Source organism: Heterodontus francisci, chromosome 42 (genome assembly GCF_036365525.1).
Source record: "Heterodontus francisci isolate sHetFra1 chromosome 42, sHetFra1.hap1, whole genome shotgun sequence".
Classification (NCBI taxonomy): Eukaryota; Metazoa; Chordata; class Chondrichthyes; order Heterodontiformes; family Heterodontidae; genus Heterodontus; species Heterodontus francisci.
The window spans coordinates 21,176,905-21,197,179 of NC_090412.1; the positions used below are offsets into that span (position 1 = coordinate 21,176,905).

At 44.1% G+C, this 20,275-nt stretch overlaps 1 protein-coding gene across 1 annotated transcript in view; it reads left to right on the top strand.

Annotated features, from left to right (window-relative positions):
- Positions 1-20,275, top strand: part of LOC137355347 (uncharacterized) — a 57,056-nt gene that overhangs the window by 32,121 nt on the left and 4,660 nt on the right. Inside the window, exons 12-14 of the mRNA XM_068020341.1 lie at positions 564-672; positions 6,163-6,311; positions 12,716-12,821. Coding sequence (XP_067876442.1) covers positions 564-672; positions 6,163-6,311; positions 12,716-12,821 — 364 coding nt within the window. The remainder of the gene's footprint in view (positions 1-563; positions 673-6,162; positions 6,312-12,715; positions 12,822-20,275) is intronic.

Consider the following 20,275-nt stretch of genomic DNA (forward strand, 5'->3'; position numbering starts at 1 on the left):
GGCTGATTTGTTTCCTATGCCTACCTTAGGGATGCTAAAGTCAATATGACTGAATGAGCTAATTCAGCACAGATCAGGGAAGGGATGGGAAGAGACGCCATTGTTTCTGATATTCTGACTATGATCAAATAAGTAAAACTAAGGAAGGGCTGAGTTGGACAATGGAGGAGTGGCGTTGGAGGAGTGGCGTTGGAGGAGGGTGGCACGGTTGACTGCGCCAAAGGTTGGCAGTGAGGTCAAGGAGGACAAGGGAAGATCAGATAGTATGGTTACAGTGCAGGAAATGTCACAGGAAAGATGACTGTAGGCTAAGCTGAGGTCATTGATTATCCCAGTTCTCTCCTGGCTGAAAGCCTAACCTCTACCCTTATAAACGACCATTCATGCAAAACTCTGCTGCCCATATCTATTCTGCAGTGAGGCCCGGTTCCCCATCACCCCAGTCTTAACTTACTCACACTCTTGTGTCTCGAGCCAGCTAAGTTGGGTGCTGGGCATTGGTGAGTTACATGTCAGACTGTGTTACTCTATGAGCTGACACTTTCTCTTTTATTCTTCTACAGGTATAACAAACTAATGAGTGAGATTCACCAGCTGAATGAGTCAAAGAAAAATCTTGAACAGAGGGCCTCTTCTGACATTAATTGCATCTTAGAAAAGATTAAAACCAAGGTGAAATGTTTAGCACAGTTTATCAGAGTGTTCCCATTCACTTTATCAATACGGAGTTCTAATATCAGCATCATATCTCTGCTGTTATACAGAGTAAGCCACTCCTGGTCAGTCTCCCAAGTTCCACTCACCAATCACCCTATGCGAGCCTATTTGCTTTTTATTATTTGTTCCTGGGATGTTAGCGTCACTGGCAAGGCCAGCATTTATTGCCCATCCCGAGTTGCCTTTGAGAAGGTGGTGGGGAGCTGCTTTTCTTGAACCCCTGCAGTCCATGTGGTGCAGGTACACCAACAGTACTGTCGGGGAGGGAGTTCCAGGATTTTGACCCAGCGACAGTGAAGGAATGGTGATATAGTTCCAAGTCAGGATGGTGTGTGGCTTGGAGGGGAACTTGCAGGTGGTGGTGTTCCCATGCATCTGCTGCCCTTGTCTTTCTAGGTGGTAGAGGTCGTGGATTTGGGAGGTGCTGTCGATGCAGCCTTGGTGCATTGCTACAGTGCATCTTATAGATGATACACACTGCTGCGCCTGTGCGTCATTGGTGGAGGGAGGAATCTTTAAGGTGTTAATGGGTCACCAATCAAGTGGGCTGCTTTGTCCTGGATGGTGTCCAGCTTCTTGGGAGTTGTTGGAGCTTCATTCATCCAGACTTGTGCCTTGTAAATGGTGGACAGGCATTGGGGAGTCAGGAGGTGAGTTACTCGCCGCAGAATTCCCAGCCTCTGATCTGATCTTGGAGCCACAGTTTTTATTATTCATTCATGGGATGTAGGCATTGCTGACTAGGCCAGCAACAGTACTGTCAGGGAGGGAGTTCCAGGATTTTGACCGAGCGACAGTGAAGGAATGGCGATATAGTTCCAAGTCAGGATGGTGTGTGCCTTGGAGGGGAACTTGCAGGTGGTGGTGTTCCCATGCATCTTCTACCCTTGTCCTTCCAGGTGATGGAGGTCGTGGGTTTGGTATTTATATAGTTGGTCCAGTTAAATTTGTGGTCAATGGTAATCCCCAGAATGTTGATAGTGGGGGGACTCAGCAATGATAATGCCATTGAATGTCAACGGGAGATGGTTAGATTCTCTCTTGTTGGAGATGGTCATTGCCTGGCCCTATGTGTGGTACAAATGTTACTGGCAACTTATCAGCCAAGCCTGAATGTTGTCCAGGTCTTGTTGCATTTGAACACGGACCGCTTCATTATCTGAGGAGTTGCAAGTGGAACTGAACATTGTGCAATCATCAGCAAACATCCCCTCTTCTAACCTTATGATGGAGGGAAGGTCATTGATGAAACGGCTAAAGATGGTTAGGGCTAGGGCACTACCCTGAGGAACTCTTGCAGTGATGTCCTGGGGCTGAGATGATTGACCTCCAACAACCACAACAATCTTCCTTTGTGCTAGGAATGACTCCAACCAGTGGAGGGTTTTCCCCTTGATTCCCATTGACTCCAGTTTTGCTTGGGCTCCTTGATGCCATACTCGGTCAAATGCTGCCTTGATGTCAAGGATAATCACTCTCACTTCACCTCTTGGAGTTCAGCTCTTTTGTCCATGTTTGGGCCAAGGCTGCAATGACGTCAGGAGCTGAGCGGCCTTGGCGGAGCCCAAATTGAGCGTCACTGAGCAGGTTATTGCTGAGCAAGTGCTACTTGATAGCACTGTCGAAGACACCTTCCATCCCCAACTGTTCCAGGTAGCAGGATAAGGAAAATTCAACTCTTTGAAGGAGATGAAGCAGTGCCAGAACAGTCAGTCCCAACCTGATTATTGACTTAGGGAAGCTGGGCACTGCTCATGAGTCTGCCCGAATGACCAGTTTACTTGGTTTGGAAACATGTTCTCGGTCAAACTCAATCCATTTAAAGTTGGGCTGTTTCCAAAGTCTATGCATTAGTATACCATGTTCCTCTTTGCATTGTCAGTCATGTTTATTCATGAGCCTCCTCTGGACAGCCTGAAATGATATAAAGCATTATCTAATCTTCAATTGAGAAAGGCTAGTTTTCAGTTCTTGATGCCATTATTTCATCCTCTATTATTTACAAGCCCCCTGGTTTTATATATATATGTTATATATTGGCTTCGTACTCACTCCAGAACATCTCCAAGGGCTTGAAACTCCCACATTATTATATATCTTTGATACAAGTCATTAATAAGCACCCAGTCTTCCAGTGAGCTTCAGACCACATGTTCACGCCATCATTAAGATTGCCTATTTCATCCTTCTAACATTGCCCTACTCCTCCCCACCTCAGCTCATCTGCTACTGAAACCCTCATCCATGCCTTTACCTCTAGACATGACCATTCCAACGCACTCTTAGCCAGCCTCCCATCTTTACTCTCTGTAAACCTAAGCTCATCCAAAACTCTGCCGTCTGTATCTTGACTTGCACCAAGTGCTGTTCACCCATCACCGCTTTGCTCGCTGACCTACATCGGCGGTTGGTGAAGCAAAGTCTCGATTTTAAAATTTGCAAACTTGTTTTCAGATCCTTCCATGACCTCTCCCGTCACTATCTGTGTAACTTCCTCCAGCGCTACAACCCTCTGAGAAATCTGCACTCTTCCTATATTGGCCTCCTGCACATTGTTGATTTTAACCACTCTACCACTGGTGGTTGTGCCTTCACCTGCCAAGGCCCAAAGCTCTGGAATTGCCTCCACTCTGCCTTTCTACCTATCTTTGCTCCTATAAGATGCTCCTTAAAACCTACCTCTTGGACCAATCTTTTGGTCAACTGTCCTAATATCTCTGTATGTGACTCGGTGTCAAATTTTATTTGACAATGTTTCTGTGAAGTGCCCTGTGTTGTTTTACTATTTTAAAGGTGCTATATAAATGCAAGTTGTTGTTGCTTGTTGAGGGATCATCCTGTATATAGACGGACCTCTATGAGTGAGACTCCCAATTTGAAGCTAGCTGCTGGTGAATTATGGTCAGCTTTACTTAATGTTACTCCCACAAAGAACTGGATTGAGCTAACTCAACTCACTTCAGTTGTAGAGAAGAACTCGGGCTAGATTCAAATCCCCTATCTCACTGCTGACCATTGTACCAGCTGGTGTCCATGATGACTCTCCCTCTCCGTCTCCCTTCCTGCCTAAAAGGAAGCACCCAAAAATCTCTTCAATTTCACAACTAAATTTATCATGAAAGGAACTGAGGGATTTGATTCTTGTCTCTGCCACCTTGTGGCACTGAATTGGGTGTTGAGTACGTTACAGCACCATCCTATCCTATGACAGTAAATCTGTTGTGGAATACCAGGCAATTCATGTTTGATATGGAATAAATTTAACACATCCCCATAAGTTGCTCGCATAGTTCCCATCTTAAACATGATACCAATCTTTTTCCAGCCTTGTTAACTTTGTAGCTGGAGAACTGGCTGGAGGAGGTCATAGAATAGGTCATGACTGAGTGATGATACCTTGCAAAACACAAGGTGGGCACAGATGACAAAGTTTCTTAAATTGATTTAAGAAGACCTAAAAACAGTGCAACTGCTCAAAAGCTCCCATATGTCTATAAAATCAATGGCGCCAAAAGCCTTTGAACGTGTGGTGATATTGTAGAAGTTTTCTACTGAGGTCTACCTTGGCCACGCTATTTCATGAGTTAGGGTTCGCCTGGTGGTAGTCTGGCTCATTGTTGCCATTTGCCTCATTATTGAAGGGGAGACCCAGAGGCCAAAATGTTAAAACGCCAGATCAACCTTCTTCCAAACTTGGCTTTAGTGGTAGCAGTTCCACCTCTGTGTCAGCAATGCAGGGTTCAAACCCCAATCCAGAGAGTCCTGACAAGTACAGACCAGAGCTCTGACTCTGAATTCTGGTTGACATTCAATTGGTGGGTTTGGGTGTGGATGGCCCTCCCCCCCATAACATATGGTTTGTGGGAGCCCATAAAACCATCTCACCCTATTGCACTAACCACCCTATCAGCTCGTATAAAGATGGTTATGACCACGGAAGGCGCCTCCATGTCCTGACAGGTCAGACCGTTAATCGGTGCGCACAGCTGCAGCAGTATGTACCATCTGCAAGATGCACTGCGGCAACTCGCCAAGGCTCCTTCAACAACACCTTTCAAACCTGCAATCTCTACCACCTAGAAGGACAAGGGCAGCAGGCACATGGGAACACCACCACCTGCAAGATCCCCTCCAAGTCACACACCATCCTGTCTTGGAACTATATCGCCGTTCCTTCACTGTCGTTGGGTCAAAATCCTGGAACTCCCTCCCTAACAGCACTGTGTGTGTACCCATGCCACATGGATTGCAGCAGGGCAATTAGGGATGGGCAATGCCAGCGACGCCCACATCCCATGAACAAATAAAAGAATCCTTTCACTCCTTCACACTATTCTCCAAGGGAAGTGTGCAAAGATACAGAAACAACAACTAGGGAGGGGAAAACAGCATAAAAGCTACACCCTGCCCACAAGTTTGCAGACATCGGTGCAGGTGCCTTTGAACTAGCAAAGAATATGTACTGCATAAAATGAAAGCGAGACCAGTAGCCCGATTGAAGAGGCTGTGCTCCCATTCTAAGTACCAGCCTGCTACATACTGGCAAGCTTTGAAGAACAATCAAGCATTAATATAACAGGCCCAATGACCAAATATCCCTGCTAATACATGTCATGACTGAAACATAAGGTATGAGCATTGCAAGCTAGAAGTGTACAAAGGAAACTCAACCCAAGTCCGAATGCTGGACCCGGAAGTCCGACCCGACCTGACCCAAACCAAACCCGACACATGCCGTCGGATCCCATCGGAGTCAGGCCGGGTCGCAGGCCTTTACCCATGTACTGATGTAAAGGTCTGCCACCTGACTCGACCCCGACGGGTCCCGACGACATGTGCCCTGTTCGGGTCAGGTGGGGTCGGACCTCCGGGTCTGGATTTCGGGTTCGCTTCGGGTTTCCTTTGCACACCTCTATTGCAAGCCCCATGGAATTCTACCCCAGCAAAGAATCAGTGACTCCAGGAAAGGTGAGTGTGAATATTGATGAGGTGAATAATGACCTCAAAATAAGAAGTAAGCTTGAAGCTACGCCCATCTGATTTTTTCCATCACAACCTACAGACCATCTACCAACTCCCAACACCTGAACTACAAAGAGAAATGCTCCATACTAAAATCCCACATGTCAAATATTGAATACAAAGTACTTAACATTGCAAGCCTATTAAATCTCGGGGGGTGACGATTGACTGCAATGGAACTGATTATTGGACGGGGCATATAATAGGTGGTAGATACAATATTGCCCACTTTGCATCTCCCCTCAAGTCCAAATTCACCCATCTCATATCCAAAACCATTACAGAAGGAAAATCCAAAACAAAGAGGCTTTGTAGTGAACCAGTAGTATATTTACATGTTCGCGGTTTGGATGTGAGTTATGAAACAGGATGACAGCTGTTTCCAGTTAAAGGCTGCTCCTTATATATGTTGTGTTCGTTCAGGCATACAGAAAGCCCATTAAGATAGGCGACCACATGAAGGACTTTGACAAGCTGAATAGCGGGCGTATTCTAAAGAGTAACTTCAGGAGGGCGCTTGACTTGGACGGGTTTGAGTTACAACCTTTGGAGGTGGCAATACTCGAGAAAGCGTAAGTAGGCACTGCAGATTTTGGTACATTTTCTGCCTAATACAACCAGGCTTCAACCTGGTATTGATAGACTCATCCCCTTTTGAATTGCCTCCCTAAGCCTCTGCACCTCTCCTCCTTTCAGATGCTCCTTAAAACCTACCTCTTTTCCAAGCTTTTGCTCACCTATCGTAACATTTCCTTATATGGTCAAGTGTCAAATTTTGTTTGCTAATATAGCCGTGAAGGACCTGCAATAACAATTCTTATAATGATGAGTTTCTGTTTATGCAGCAAGGTGTGGGTTATATGGCCTCCTATGCTCTCAACAGAAAATTGCACACCTGAATGCAGGTTGCTTGTACTTCCTCCAGGCCGGAATATGAGTTTGTGCAGCTGCAGGGCACCTGAGCAGGGCAGCCAATAAAATATCGCACCTAAATATATTTAATATTTTCAATTGTTCAGCTTCCGAAACAGTTTCCAAGAAAGGTTTCAAACTGGAAGTGATTGCAGGCAATCAAACACAAACCCATTGAACTGCCAGTTCAAAAGTCTACAAAAAAGTCTTCAAATGCAAGTCTGAAATGTAGGGTCAATGCCAAAGACCTCATCCCTATGTCTCTTCTGGGTTTGCTTGTGCACTCCAATACTGTGCACAATCCTGCACCCCACTGTCATGCTCGCTCGTTACCTTTTGGTATCTTTGTTGACTCCTGTATTCTGTCCCATGCTGACCCCTCTGTTCTGTTGCTGTTTTCACTTCGCCTCCCAGTATCATGTTCATCTCTGTATCCTGGTACAATGCTCAGCATTATATCCCTGCATCATGTACTCCGTCAGTGTTGTACTCACCCCAGTGACTTCTGTCTCACTCGAGCCTCTGTATCCAGCAGCATAATGAGACTTATTTCTGATAAGGGTAATCTACAAATAGATGGTCCTAGTTTTGCTGTGTATTATTGTCAATTATCGGTATTCACTGTGACCATTCTTTAGTGTTGCATTTCTTTTCAAAAAGTAAAAACAGGAGCAATATTTGAACTACATTCATCTCATTGGCTGAATTCAAATCCAGCATTGACTGGCAGCCATTAATTGTGCTGTAAGTAATGAGGCTGTGCAATTATTGTCTCGCTATGATTTGGAGTGTTAGCTACAGCTCAGCTTGTAGCACTCTCATCTCTGAGTCAGCAGGATGTGGCTTCGCGCTCCACTCTAGAGACTTGAGCATACAATCCAGGTTGACACTCCAATGCAGTACTGAGGGAGTGCTGCACCGTCAGAGGTGCTGCCTTTCGAATGAGATATTAAACCGAGGCCTCGTCTGCCCTCTCAAGTGCACCAGCATATAGAAGTAGAAAAGAAGAATGTGCAGAAAGGAGTGAGAGTGTTGGATAGTACTAGAGAAGGAAGTAGGACCATATTAGGTAGGAGTAGACTAAGAGGGACTGTGAGGAATACAAAGACAGGTTTAGAATGCATGTATGTAAATGCACAAAGTGCGGTGAATAAGGTTGGTGAGCTACAAGCACAAATAGCTGTGCGGGAATATGATTATTGTGGCAATAATGGAAACGCGGTTTAAAAATTATGAGGACGGGCACTTAATATTCAAGGATACAATGCGTTCAGAAAAGAGAGGGAAAGAAAAAAGTGGGGTAGGGTGACAGTGCTGATTTGGGAAGACATTGTAGTGTTGGAAAGGGAGGATATCCTTGAGGGGGCAAAGACAAAATCCATTTGGTTAGAATTGAAAAATAAAAAGGGTATGATCGTGTCACTGAGGGTATTCTTTAGGCCTCCAGATAGTGAGAGAGATAGTGGAGAAAATCTGCAGGGAAATCACCGGCACAGACTCGGTGGGCCGAAGGGCCTATTTCAGTGCTGTATCTCTAAATAAATAAAAATAAATGTGCACAAACTCTAGAGTGGTGATATTGGGGAACTTTAATTACCCAAATATCAGTTGTGATAATGTTAGAGTAAAGAATAAGGAGGGGGAGGAATTTCTGAAATGTGTTCAGGAGAACTTCCTTCACAAGTATGTTCTCAGTCCAACGAGGAAGGAGGCACTGCTGGAACTGGTGTTGGGAGGTGAGGAGGATCAAGTGTCTGTGGAGAAACACTTGGCTAAGAGTGATCATCATATCATAAGGTTTATATTAGTAATGGAGATGAGCAAGGAACAATCTAAAGTGGAACATCTAAATTGGAAGAGGGCTAACTTCAATGGGATGTGAGGAGATCCAGCCAGGATAAAATGTAATCAAAGACAGGAAAAACTGTAACATAACAATTTTCACGGAGGAGATATTTCAGGTACAGGCTAGGTACATTCCAATAAGGGCAAAAGGTAAGGGAACCAAAGCCAGGTCTCCTTGGATGACAAGAGATGGAGAATATGATGACCAGGCCAAGTACAATAAGTTGAGAGGAAAGTGAAGAGCAAAATAAGACTGACAAAGAAAGAATATGAGAATAGAATGGCATTTGACATAAAAGGGATCCAAGAATCTTCTACCAGCATGTAAACAGTAAGTGGGTAGTAAGAGGCAGAGTGGTTTCTATTAGGGACAAGGAGGGTGATATATGCTTAGAGGCACAGGGCAAGGCTGGAATACTTAATGAGTGCATTGCATTGGTGTTTACTAAGGAAGAGGATGCTGACAAAATATTGGTAGAAACGGAGATATTAGAGGTAATAATGGGGTGAAAATTGATAGGAAGGATGTACAGGAAAGGCTGGCTATGATAAGAGTGGATAAGTCACCTGGTCCAGATAGCTTGCATCCCAGGTTGCTAAAGGAAGTGGAAGTGGAGATAGTGGAAGGGCTTGCCATAATCTTCCAATATTCCCAAGATACAGGGGTGTTGCCAGAGGATTGGAGAGTAGTAAATGTGACACCCTTATTCAAGAAAGGGTGTAAGGACATTCCGAGTAATTACAGACTGGTCAGTTTAACATCAGCGTTGGGTAAGGTTTTAGAAACAATAATCATGAAAAATATCAACAGGCACTGGGAGAGCTTTGAGGTTATTAAGGAGAACCAGCACGGATTTGAAAATGGTCGATTGTGCTTGACTAATCTAATTGATTTTTTGATAAAGTAACAGAGAAGGTTGATGAAGGAAATGCAGTGGATGTTGTCTATGTGATTTTAAGAGAGTGCTTGACAAGGTACCACATAGAAGTCTGGTTAACAAAGTCGAGGCTCATGGAATAGAAGGGTCAGTGTCAGCTTAGATTAAAAAAAAATAGTCTTAAATTCAGAAAACAGTGAGTTGTGGTAAATGGTTCCTTTTCAGATTGGAGGATGATAGATAGTGGTGTTCTCCAAGATTCAGTGAGAGGACTACTGTATATAAATGACTTTGATATTGGAATACAGAGTAAAATTTTGAAATTTGCCAATGATACCAAACTTGGAGGTGTGGCAGACTGTGAGGATGATACCAATCAACTGCAAGAGGACATAGAAAGGCTAGCAGAATGGGTTGACAAGTGGCATATGGAATTTAATACATAGAAGTGTGAGGTGATGCATTTTGGCAGAAGGGATAGAGAGAGGCAATTTAGACTTAATGGCACGTTTCTAAAGAGTGTACAGGAACAGAGGGACCTGGGAGCTCATGTGCATAGATCTTTGAAGGTGGCAGGACAAATTACACAATCACAGAATTGTTACAGTGCAGAAGGAGGCCATTCGTCCCATTGTGTTTGCTCTCCGAAAGAGCAATTCACTTAGTGCCATTCGCCCACCTTCTCCCCCAACCCTGTACATTCTTCCTTCTCATATAACAGTCTAATTCCCTTCTGAATGCTTCAATTGAACCTGCCTCAAAACAAAAAGGGGGGAAGAGCTTCTGTAACAAAACCAATTAGGACTGGCCAGTGCTTGTCTGCCCATTATTGTGTCTGTGCCAGTGAGATATTTGGACAATGAGGGAGACCAAGGTGCAGGAGAGTGAGCTGGTTATGGGCCTGGAGAGCTTGCCAGGGCCGGGCCAGTCATCTTACCATCATGGGTGGGTTCATGAAAATGCTGTCTAGAATAAATCACCGAATTACAGAATCATTATAGTGCAGAAGGTGGCCATTCAGCCCATCATGTCTACACCGGCTCTCCGAAAGAGCAATTTATTTAATGCCATGCCCCTGCCTTCTCCATGTAACCCTGCACATTCTTCCTTTTCATATAACTGTCTAATTCCCTTTTGAATGCTTCAATTGAACCTGCCTCCACCAGGTTCTCAGGCAGCAATTCCAGACCTTAACCAATTGCTGCGTGAAAAAGGTTTTCCTCATGTCACTTTTGCTTCTCTTACCAAATACTTTAAATCTGTGCCCTCTCGTTCTCGATCCTTTTATGAGTGGGAACAGTTTCTCCCTATCTACTCTGTCCAGACCCCTCATGATTTTGAATACCTCTATCAAATCACCTCTCAGCCTTCTCTTCTCTGAGGAAAACAGTCCTAACGTCTATCAATCTATCTTCATAACTGAAGTTCCCCATCCCTGGAACCATCCTCGTGAATCTCTCTGTACTCTCTCCAACACCCTCACATCTTTCCTAAAGTGTGGCACCCAGAACTGGATGCAATACTCCAGCTGAGGTCAAACAAGTGTCTTATATAAGGTCAACATAACCTCCTTGCTCTTATACTCTATGCCTCTATTAATAAAGCCCAAGGTACTGTATGTTTTATTAACCGCTCTCTCAACCTGTCCTGCCACCTTCAATGACTTATGCACACATACACCTAGGTCCCTCTGCTCCTGCACCCCCTTTTGAATTGTACCCTTTATTTTATATTGTTCCTCCTACCTGTTCTTCCTACCAAAATATATCACTTCACATTTCTCTGCATTGAACTTCATCTGCCACCTGTCTGCCCATTCCACCAACTTGTCTGTGTCCTTTTGAAGTTCTACACTATCCTCCTCACAATTCACAATGCTACCAAGTTTTGTATCATCCACAAACTTTGAAATTATGTCCCGTACACCAAGGTCTAGGTCATGAATATATATCAGGAAAAGCAAGGGTCCTAACACTGACCCCTGGGGAACTCCACTACAAACCTTCCTCCAATCCAGAAAAAAATCCATTAACCACTACTGTTTGTTTCCTGTCACTCAGCCAATTCCATATCCATGTTGCTACTGTCCCTTTTATTCATGAGCTATAACTTTGCAAGAGTGGCTGGCAAATGGGATCTCAGACTTCATAAATAGAAGTATTGAGTACAAAAGCAAGGAAGTTAGGTTGAACCTTTATAAATCTCTGGTTAGGCCTCAACTACAGTAATGTGCCCAGTTCTGGTCACCACACTTTAGGAAGGACATAACGGTTCTTGAGAGGGTGCAGAGAAGATTTACCAGAATGGTTCCAAGGATGAGGGGTTTTGTCGACAAGGTTAGGTTGGAGAAGCTGGGGTTGTTCTCCTTGGTGCAAAGGAGATTGAGGGGAGATCTGATAGAGGTGTACAAGTTTATGACAGGTTTAAATAAGGTGGACAAAGAAAAGCGGTTCCCATCAGCTGATGGTACAAGGACTAGGGGATAAAGATTTAAATTTTTGGGCCAAAGATACAGGGAGGAATGTGAAGAAGAACTTTTTTACCCAGTGAGTGGTAATGACCTGGAACTAGCTGCCTACGAGGGCGATGGTAGCAGAGACAATGAATGACTTGAAAAGGAAATTGGATGGTCACTTGAGGGAAATAAACTTGCAGGTTTACTGGGATAGAGCGGGGCAATGGGACTGATTGGAATGCTCTATAGAGAGCTGGCATGGACTCAGTAGGCTGAATGGCCTTCTTTGACATTATAACTCCATGACTCGATAAGAACCCATGTATTTATTCAAAGAAGAGCAGGGAAGTTCTGCCCAGGTGTCCTGGCCAATATTTATCCCTCAATCAACATCACTAAAAACAGATTACCTGGTCATTATCTCATTACTGTTTGTGGGAGCTTTCTGTGTGCAAATTGTCTGCTGTTTCTCCTACATTACAACAGTGACTACACTTCAAAAAGTACTTCATTGGCTGCAAAACCCATTGGGACATCCTGAAACCATGAAAGGTGCTATATAAATGCAAGTTTTTTCATTATTTCTTCACCCTTTCTTTGGAGGAAGGTAATGTTCTACATTACAAACTGTTGCAAATTCGACATTAGATAAACATTATCTCACATTCAAACTATTGAAAACATTATCTAATATTGGAAACTACTCTAAATATTATCCTACATTGCTAACTACAATAAGCTATCGTTAATATTATTGCAAACATTATTCCACATTCCAGACTAGATTATGAATAATTAAAATGAAGGAAACCATTTGCAGTGTTTTTCAGCATTAATGGGAGATCTGTGTGTAAATTCACATTGTGCACATTCTTTTGTTTTTCAGGTACGAATCCTGTGAGAAACCAGACTTTGTTGATTATAAACTGTTCATCGCAGAAATTGAATCTATTTTTACACTTGACCATCTTGAGAAGTTTCCTCTAGCAGAGGTATGGTCAGTGGCCTTAACAAATCTTGGTTCACATCTCTTACTGGAGGTATAAAATATCACGTAAAGTTCATTGGTTCTCAGGCTGAGGGATTTACCCCATTAGCTCATTACAGTAGAATCATAAACAAATTCTTCATGCTTGTGTGTAAAGTTCACAGAGGAAATATTGCTCCAGAACCTTTCCTTTGAAGCTAATTGCTCCATGTTTAACTGTTAACAGAGACCCTCACCACTGAGTTCAGTTGCTAGTTCACATTTTGTCTCAGTATCTTTTTGCTGAGGCGGGAGGGGGTGGTGGGTTGTGGAATCAGCCAGGGTTCTCACTCATTTTGTATATAGGTGTGTATGTGTTTGTGTCTGTGTGTATATGGCTATGTGTATTTGTGTGTGTGTGCATAAGTGTATGTGTGAACGTATGCATATCTCTTTGTCTATGCATGTGTATATCTGTATGTATGTGTATGAGTGAGATCACATGTGGATCTGTATTCACATGCATCAATGGCACAGGACAGACTCTGGCCTGGCAATCATTCCTTTTCAGTGCAATAGCCTGCTGATACACAAGAGCTGATCTGCCCAGTTTGCAATGCCTGTTGCAGGCCTCCTCCACCAGTTGCCCCATATCAGGAAATAGCCAGCATGATGCCCACTATGGCCGAAGAGCCATGGGCAGCCCTGCCCATGATTTCCCTACAGATGGTGCCAGCCGGCAAGGCTTCCCGCGCTAGGGCAAACACAGAAAATTGGCCCTTCAGATCGACTGGGCTCACACACAGTGTGTGCCCAATGGATGAAGCACTGAGGACAACTAATGCCCAGGAAATGGTACCCTCGACAATCAACATCTGCAGGAGAATGGCGGGGGGCAAACATCACTGTTACCCGAACCCCTAAAATACGTAGCAGCAAAAGGACACCATCTTGAGGGTAATTTTAACTGCCTGAGGATTCCAACAGACAGCATCAGAGTCATTTAGATTCAGAGCCACCAGTGTCGGAATGATACCATGCCCATCTTAACCTGCAGACCTCAGTAACTTGCCACTACCCACCTTTTGTGGCAGTAAATGGGCAGGACACTGCTGCCAGCCTGTGATAATTCCAGTTCACCTCTGGCACTCAGGTAAGTGGTGGGTGCAGGAGTTCAGGGAGGATTCACAATGCGTGACAGAGGAAGGATGTTCCCGATGGTGGGGGAGTCCAGAACCAGGGGTCATAGTCTAACGATACGGGGTAAACCTTTCAGGACTGAGATGAGGAGAAATTTCTTCACCCAGAGAGTGGTGAGCCTGTGGAATTCACTACCACTGAAAGCAGTTGAGGCCAAAACATTGTATGTTTTCAAGAAGGAGTTAGATATAGCTCTTGGGTCTAAAGGGATGAAAGGGTATGGGGCGAAAGCGGGAACAGGTTACAGAGTTGGATGATCAGCCATGATCATAATGAATGGCGGAGCAGGCTCGAAGGGCCAAATGGCCTACTCCTGTTCCTATTTTCTATGTTTCTATGGGAGGCGGACCAGGGCAATGGAAGCCGACTGTGCTGTGAATGGAATTTTCTGCTCCCCATCCTCTTTACCTGGCTGGGTCGTCACAGCGACATCCGCACTCAGGTCAGAGTTAAAATCACGCTCCATCACAATGACATCATCAGACCCTGATTTGCTCATTTAAAGAAGGGCCGGCTTTAGGTGGCCGCCGTTGCTGCCTGCTCAGAAGAGCAAGTTAAAATTCCACTTGGTGCGTTCCAGGCAGGGCATCGGCAGCAAGTCACCTGAGAAAGTTTAATGGCCTGCCAATTTCCAATGGTGGTTAAAATTGAGCCCACAATCTGATTCTCGCCTCTGGAAGGAGGAGTATGGCGCTAACCCAACATAAATTGTACCTTGGTTTCAGGTGTTAAAGCCCGAACTGACTTGAGATCAAAGAGGAATGTGACTACCTCCTCCAGGGACAGCCACTCCACTTCATTCTGGCACCAGATTGGGACCTGACTCTGGATTCCAGCTTCAGGTGTTGGCTCTGGGTCAGTTGGTCCGCTAAGTCAGAAGTTTGTAGGCTCAAGCCCCACTCCAGAGGTTTGAGCGTGAAATCCGGGTGGACACTGAAGCGCAGTACAGAGGGAGTGCTATACTGTTGGAGGTGCCAACTTTCAGATGGGACATTAAACCGAAGCCCTCTCCATTGGACATAAAAGACCCAGTGCCGCCATTTCGAAGATGAGCTTCTGGCCAATAAACCAATAAACTAACACAGATTATCTAGACATTGCCATTTGTGGGCCCTTGCTGTGCACAAGCTGGTTGCTGCACTTACTACATTACTATAGTGACTACATTTCAACAAGTATTTGATTGGCTGTAAAGCACTTTGGGATGGCCTGAGCTTGTGAAAGGCGCTATAGAAATGCAAATTTTTTTTCTTGAAGTAAAGTGTGAGTGCATGGCAGCATCTGCAGAGAGGGAAACAGAGTTAACGTTTCAGGTCAATGACCTTTTGTCAGAACTGCCAAACGATAGACGTGTAACAGGTTTTTAAGCAAGTGCAGAGGCAGAGGAAGGGGTGGAATCTGTGATAGGGTGGAAGGCAAGAAAAATTAAATGGCAGAAGGGATGATGGTGCATGACAAATGAAGATGGTAATGGAACAAGTAAAGAAAGAAAAGATGGGTCTAGAGGAGGTGTAAATGGCAATAGCAGAGTCATCACCAACAGCTGCTGTCTGAAAAAATGGGAGCAGAGGTTAGGATCTGAAATTGTTGAACTTAGTGCGGAGTCCAGAGGCTGTAAAGTGCCCAATCAAACGATGAGGTGCTGCTCCTCGAGTTTACATTAAGCTTAATTGGAACAGTGGAGGCCAAGGTCAGAGAGGTCAGAGTGGGATAGAGAATTAAAATGACAAGTGACAGGAGTCACACTTGCAGACTGAACGGAGGTTCCGCAAAAGGATTACCCAATCTGCATGTGGTCTCCCAGTGCAAAGAAGACTGCATTGTGAGCTGTGAATATAGTAAATTGAGAGAAGTACAAGTATTTCGCTGTTTCGCCTGCAGAAGTGTTTGGGGCCCTGGACGGAGAGAAGGGAGGAGGTAAAAGCTTAGGTGTTATATCTCCTGTGCTTGCATGGAAAGATCCATGGGAAGGGGCGGGGATGTTTGGGGTGAACGAGGAGTAGGGTGTTATGGAGGGAATGGTCCCTTCGCAATGCTGAAAGGGGAGGGAAAGATGTATTTGGTGATGGCATCACACTGGAGGTGGCGGAAATGGTGGAGGATAATCCGTTGAATACACAGGCAGGTGGGATGGAAAGTAAGGACAAGGGAAAACCTATCGTGGTTCTGGGAGGGACTGGAAGGAATGAAAGCAGATGTGCAGGAAATGGAACGGACACAGTCGCGGGCCCTGTCAACCATGGTGGAGGGGAATCCTCGGTTGAGGAAAAAGGAAGCCGTATCGGAAGTAATGGTACAGAAAGTGACATTGTCAGAAGAGATATGACGGAGATGGAGAAATTGGGAGAATGGAATCGAGTCCTTACAGGAAGTAGGGGGGTGGGAGGAAGTGTAGTCAAGGGTAGCTGTGGGAATCAATGGGCTTATAGTAAACGTTGGCTGATAGCCTATCCCCAGAAATGGAGACAGAGAAGTTGATGAAAGGAAAGGAAGAGTTTGAGATGGACCATGAGAAGGTGAGGGATGGATGGAAATTGGAAGCAAAGTAGACAAAATTTTCCAGTTCAGGGTAAGTGCAGAAAACAGCACTGATACAGTCATCAATATACCAGAAGAAGAGGTGAGGGTGGAGGCCTGAGTAGGACTGGAAAAAGGAATGTTTCACATTACCACAAAAAGACAGGCATAGCTAGGACCCTACAGGTTCACATAGCCTTTTACTTGAAGGAAGTGAGTGGATTTGAAGGAGAAGTTGTTCAATATGAGAACAAGGTCAACCAGGCGGAGGAGGGTGGTGGTGGATGGGGACTGGATGGGACTCTGTTCAAGGAGGAAGTGGAGAGCCTTCAAGCTGTACTTTACAAACTGTTTTGAATGCTGCAAGTTATGCTATTCTTGTGTTAAATGCAGTAAATCAATGCAAAAGTAGCAGCTCAGACTAATGCCATTGGTACAAAGTAAGAAGAAGACCAAAAGTCACTCAACGTTGGTAGTGTTTGCAGGTCGGGGAAGAGTTATATTTGTTTGTTCTTTAATATTTTTTAATTTTAGATTTTTAAATGTTTGTTTTTAAATGACCTCTTAATAGGAAAGGTTCAGCAGAGACCAATGTTCTCGCTGAAAGATTAACTAGGACTGTCAGGGAAGGTTCAAAATAATTTGGCAAGGAGAGGGGAACCTGAAAATAGCAGAAAGGAGCAGCCATGTGATCAGGGAGATATCAAACAGCAGTATAATTAGAAACATGCCCAAAATTGCAGGGAACAGGTGAAGGAGAATAGCAAAATTGTTGAACAAGGTATTGTATGTACGTCACTGTCTATGGTGGAACTAATAAGGTTGTTGAGTTGCAGGCACAAGTTGCCACATGGGATTACAACGTAGTTGCATTAACAGAGACATGACTCAAACAAAGTCAGGAATGGGTTCTTAATATTCCTGGATAGTAAGTATTGAGGAATGATAGAGAAGGAAGAAGAGAAGGGGGCACAGCAGTACTGATTAAGGATGATATAAAGTTCCAAAGAGACGGGATTTACTAGACGTCTCTAGGACTGAAAATTTGGCTTGAATTAAGGAATAGAGGGGGAGTTGTTACATTGTTGGGAGTTTTTTATAGAGTACCAAACAGTGAAGAGGAGATAGATTCTAAGAGTAGATTAGAGATACAGCACTGAAACAGGCCCTTCGGCCCACCGAGTCTGTGCCGAACATCAACCACCCATTTAGACTAATCCTACACTAATCCCATATTCCCACCAAACATCCCCACCTGTCCCTATATTTCCCTACCACCTACCTATACTAGTGACAATTTATAATGGCCAATTTACCTATCAACCTGCAAGTCTTTTGGCTTGTGGGAGGAAACCGGAGCACCCGGAGAAAACCCACGCAGACACAGGGAGAACTTGCAAACTCCACACAGGCAGTACCCGGAATCGAACCCGGGTCCCTGGAGCTGTGAGGCTGCAGTGCTAACCACTGCGCCACTGTGCCGCCCCTAGAGGATGTGTAGAGGAAGTGAGTGACCTTGGAGTGAATGTCCACAGATCCGTGAAGGTAGCAGGACAGGTCGATAAGGTGGTTAAGAAAGCATATGGAATCCTTTCCTTTATTAGCCGAGGTATAGAATTTAAGAGCAGGGAGGTTATGCTGGAACTGTATAATCATTAGTTCGGCCACAACTTGAGTACTGTGTGCAGTTCTGGTCACCACATTACAGAAAGGATGTAATTGCACTAGAGAGGGGACAGAGGAGATTTATGAGGACGTTGCCGAGACTGGAAAAATGCAGCAATGAGGAAAGATTGGATAGGCTGAGGTTGTTCTCCTTGGAACAGAGGAGGCTGAAATGTACAAAATTATGAGGGGCTTGGATAGAGTAGAGGTGAAGGGCCTATTTACCTCAGCAGAGAGGTAGTGACTAGGGGAAATAGATTGAAAGTGATTGGTAGAAAGATTAGAGGGGAGATGAGGAAAAGATTTTTCACCTAGAGGGTGGTGTGGATCTGGAACTCACTGCCTGAAAGGGTAGTTGAGGCAGAGACCCTCAACTCATTCAAAAGGTGTCCAGATATGCACCTCAAATACCGTAATCTGCAGGGCTACAGACCAAATGCTGGAAGGTGGGATTAAATGGGCTCATTTTCCGGCCGGCACAGACACAATGGACCAAGTGGCCTCTTTCTGTGCTGTAAACTTTCTATGATTCTATGAGGAAATTTGTTGGCAAATTTCAAAGATGTGCAACAAAAATAAGGTAGTAATATTAAGAGACTTTAATTGTTTTAATATAGACTGGGAAAAACATGCTATTGAGTGTGGCGAAGGAGAAAAATTTCTGATATGTGTCGGTGAGAACTTTCTCAATCAGTAAGTCTCCTGTCCAATAAGGAAGGAAGCAGTGCTGGACCTAGATCTGGAAAATGAAGTAGGGCAAGTGGAGGAGTGATCATAACATAACTCTGTTTAGACAAAAGCAAAATACTATGGATGCTGGAAATCTGAAATAAAGAAAAAACAGAAAGTGCTGGAAATACTCAGCAGGTCTGGCAGCATCTGTGGAGAGAGAAACAGAGTTAACGTTTCAGATCGACGATCTCTCATCAGAACTGGAAAAATGTGGTTTAGAGTAATTATGGAAAGAGACCAGAAGATATCGAAAGTAAAAATGATCAACTGGGGAAGAGCTAATTTCAGGGATTATGAAGGGACCCAGCACAGGAAGATTGGAAAAGGTGATTGCTGCATAAAGCAGTAACAGAGCAATGGAGAGCTTTCAGAGAAGAGATAGTTCAAGTCCAAACTAAGAGCAAGGTAGAGCATCCAAAGTGAATGCACCCTGGATGACAAAGGAAATAAAGGTTAAAATAAAACAGAAAAAGAAGGCTTATGACAAATGTCAGGAGCAAGGTTCCTTTAATAACATGGGAGGTTACGTAAAGTACAGGAGCGGATTGGAAATATTAATATAGAAAGCAAAGAGAGGGTACAAGAAAAGATTAGCGGGCAACATTAAATTGAACCCTAAAATGTTTTATGAGCATTTAAAGTGTAAGAGGTCAGCTTATTAAGGACTATTGAGCCTATCATTGATGGAGAGACAGAGAGGACCTGGCTAAAGTCAAAAATGAGTGCCTTGCATCTGTCTTCACAAAAGAAGCAGGTGAGAGTCTTCAGTTATGAGGAGAGGTTGGAAAAGTTAGGCCTGTTCTTCTTGGAACAGAGCAGATTAAGAAGGCGCCTAATAAAAGGTTTTAATATGATAGGTTTTGAAAGAGTAGATAGAGAAAAATTGTTCCCTCTGTGAGATCATAGATTTAAAACCATTGGCAAAAGATCTAGAGGGGAGATGGGTAGAATTTTTCCACTCAGAGAGTTGTCGGGATCGGGAATGCTCTACCTGAAAAGGTGTTGGAAGCTGATTCCATAAATGATTTTAAAAGGGAGTTGAACAAGTACTTGAGTGTGAGGAACTTACAGGGGTACAGGCAAAGAGCCAGCGCAGGCCGGATGGGTCAAATGGCCTCCTTTGTGTGCTGCAAGTTTCTATCATTCGATCAGATGTTCGTAAAAATGCCATTTAATTATTTACACGGTTCAATGAAAAATAAATTGTGTATAATAACTGTGTTTGCAGGTTGGGAGGACTTTTGATATGTGTTTGATTGCTGCTGTTTATATATTTGCTGTATGAATGATATTCCTATTCCTTTTGTCAGCTATTGATATCTGCTTCCTATCCCACTATCATTGACTAGAAGTACCAGTGCTGGA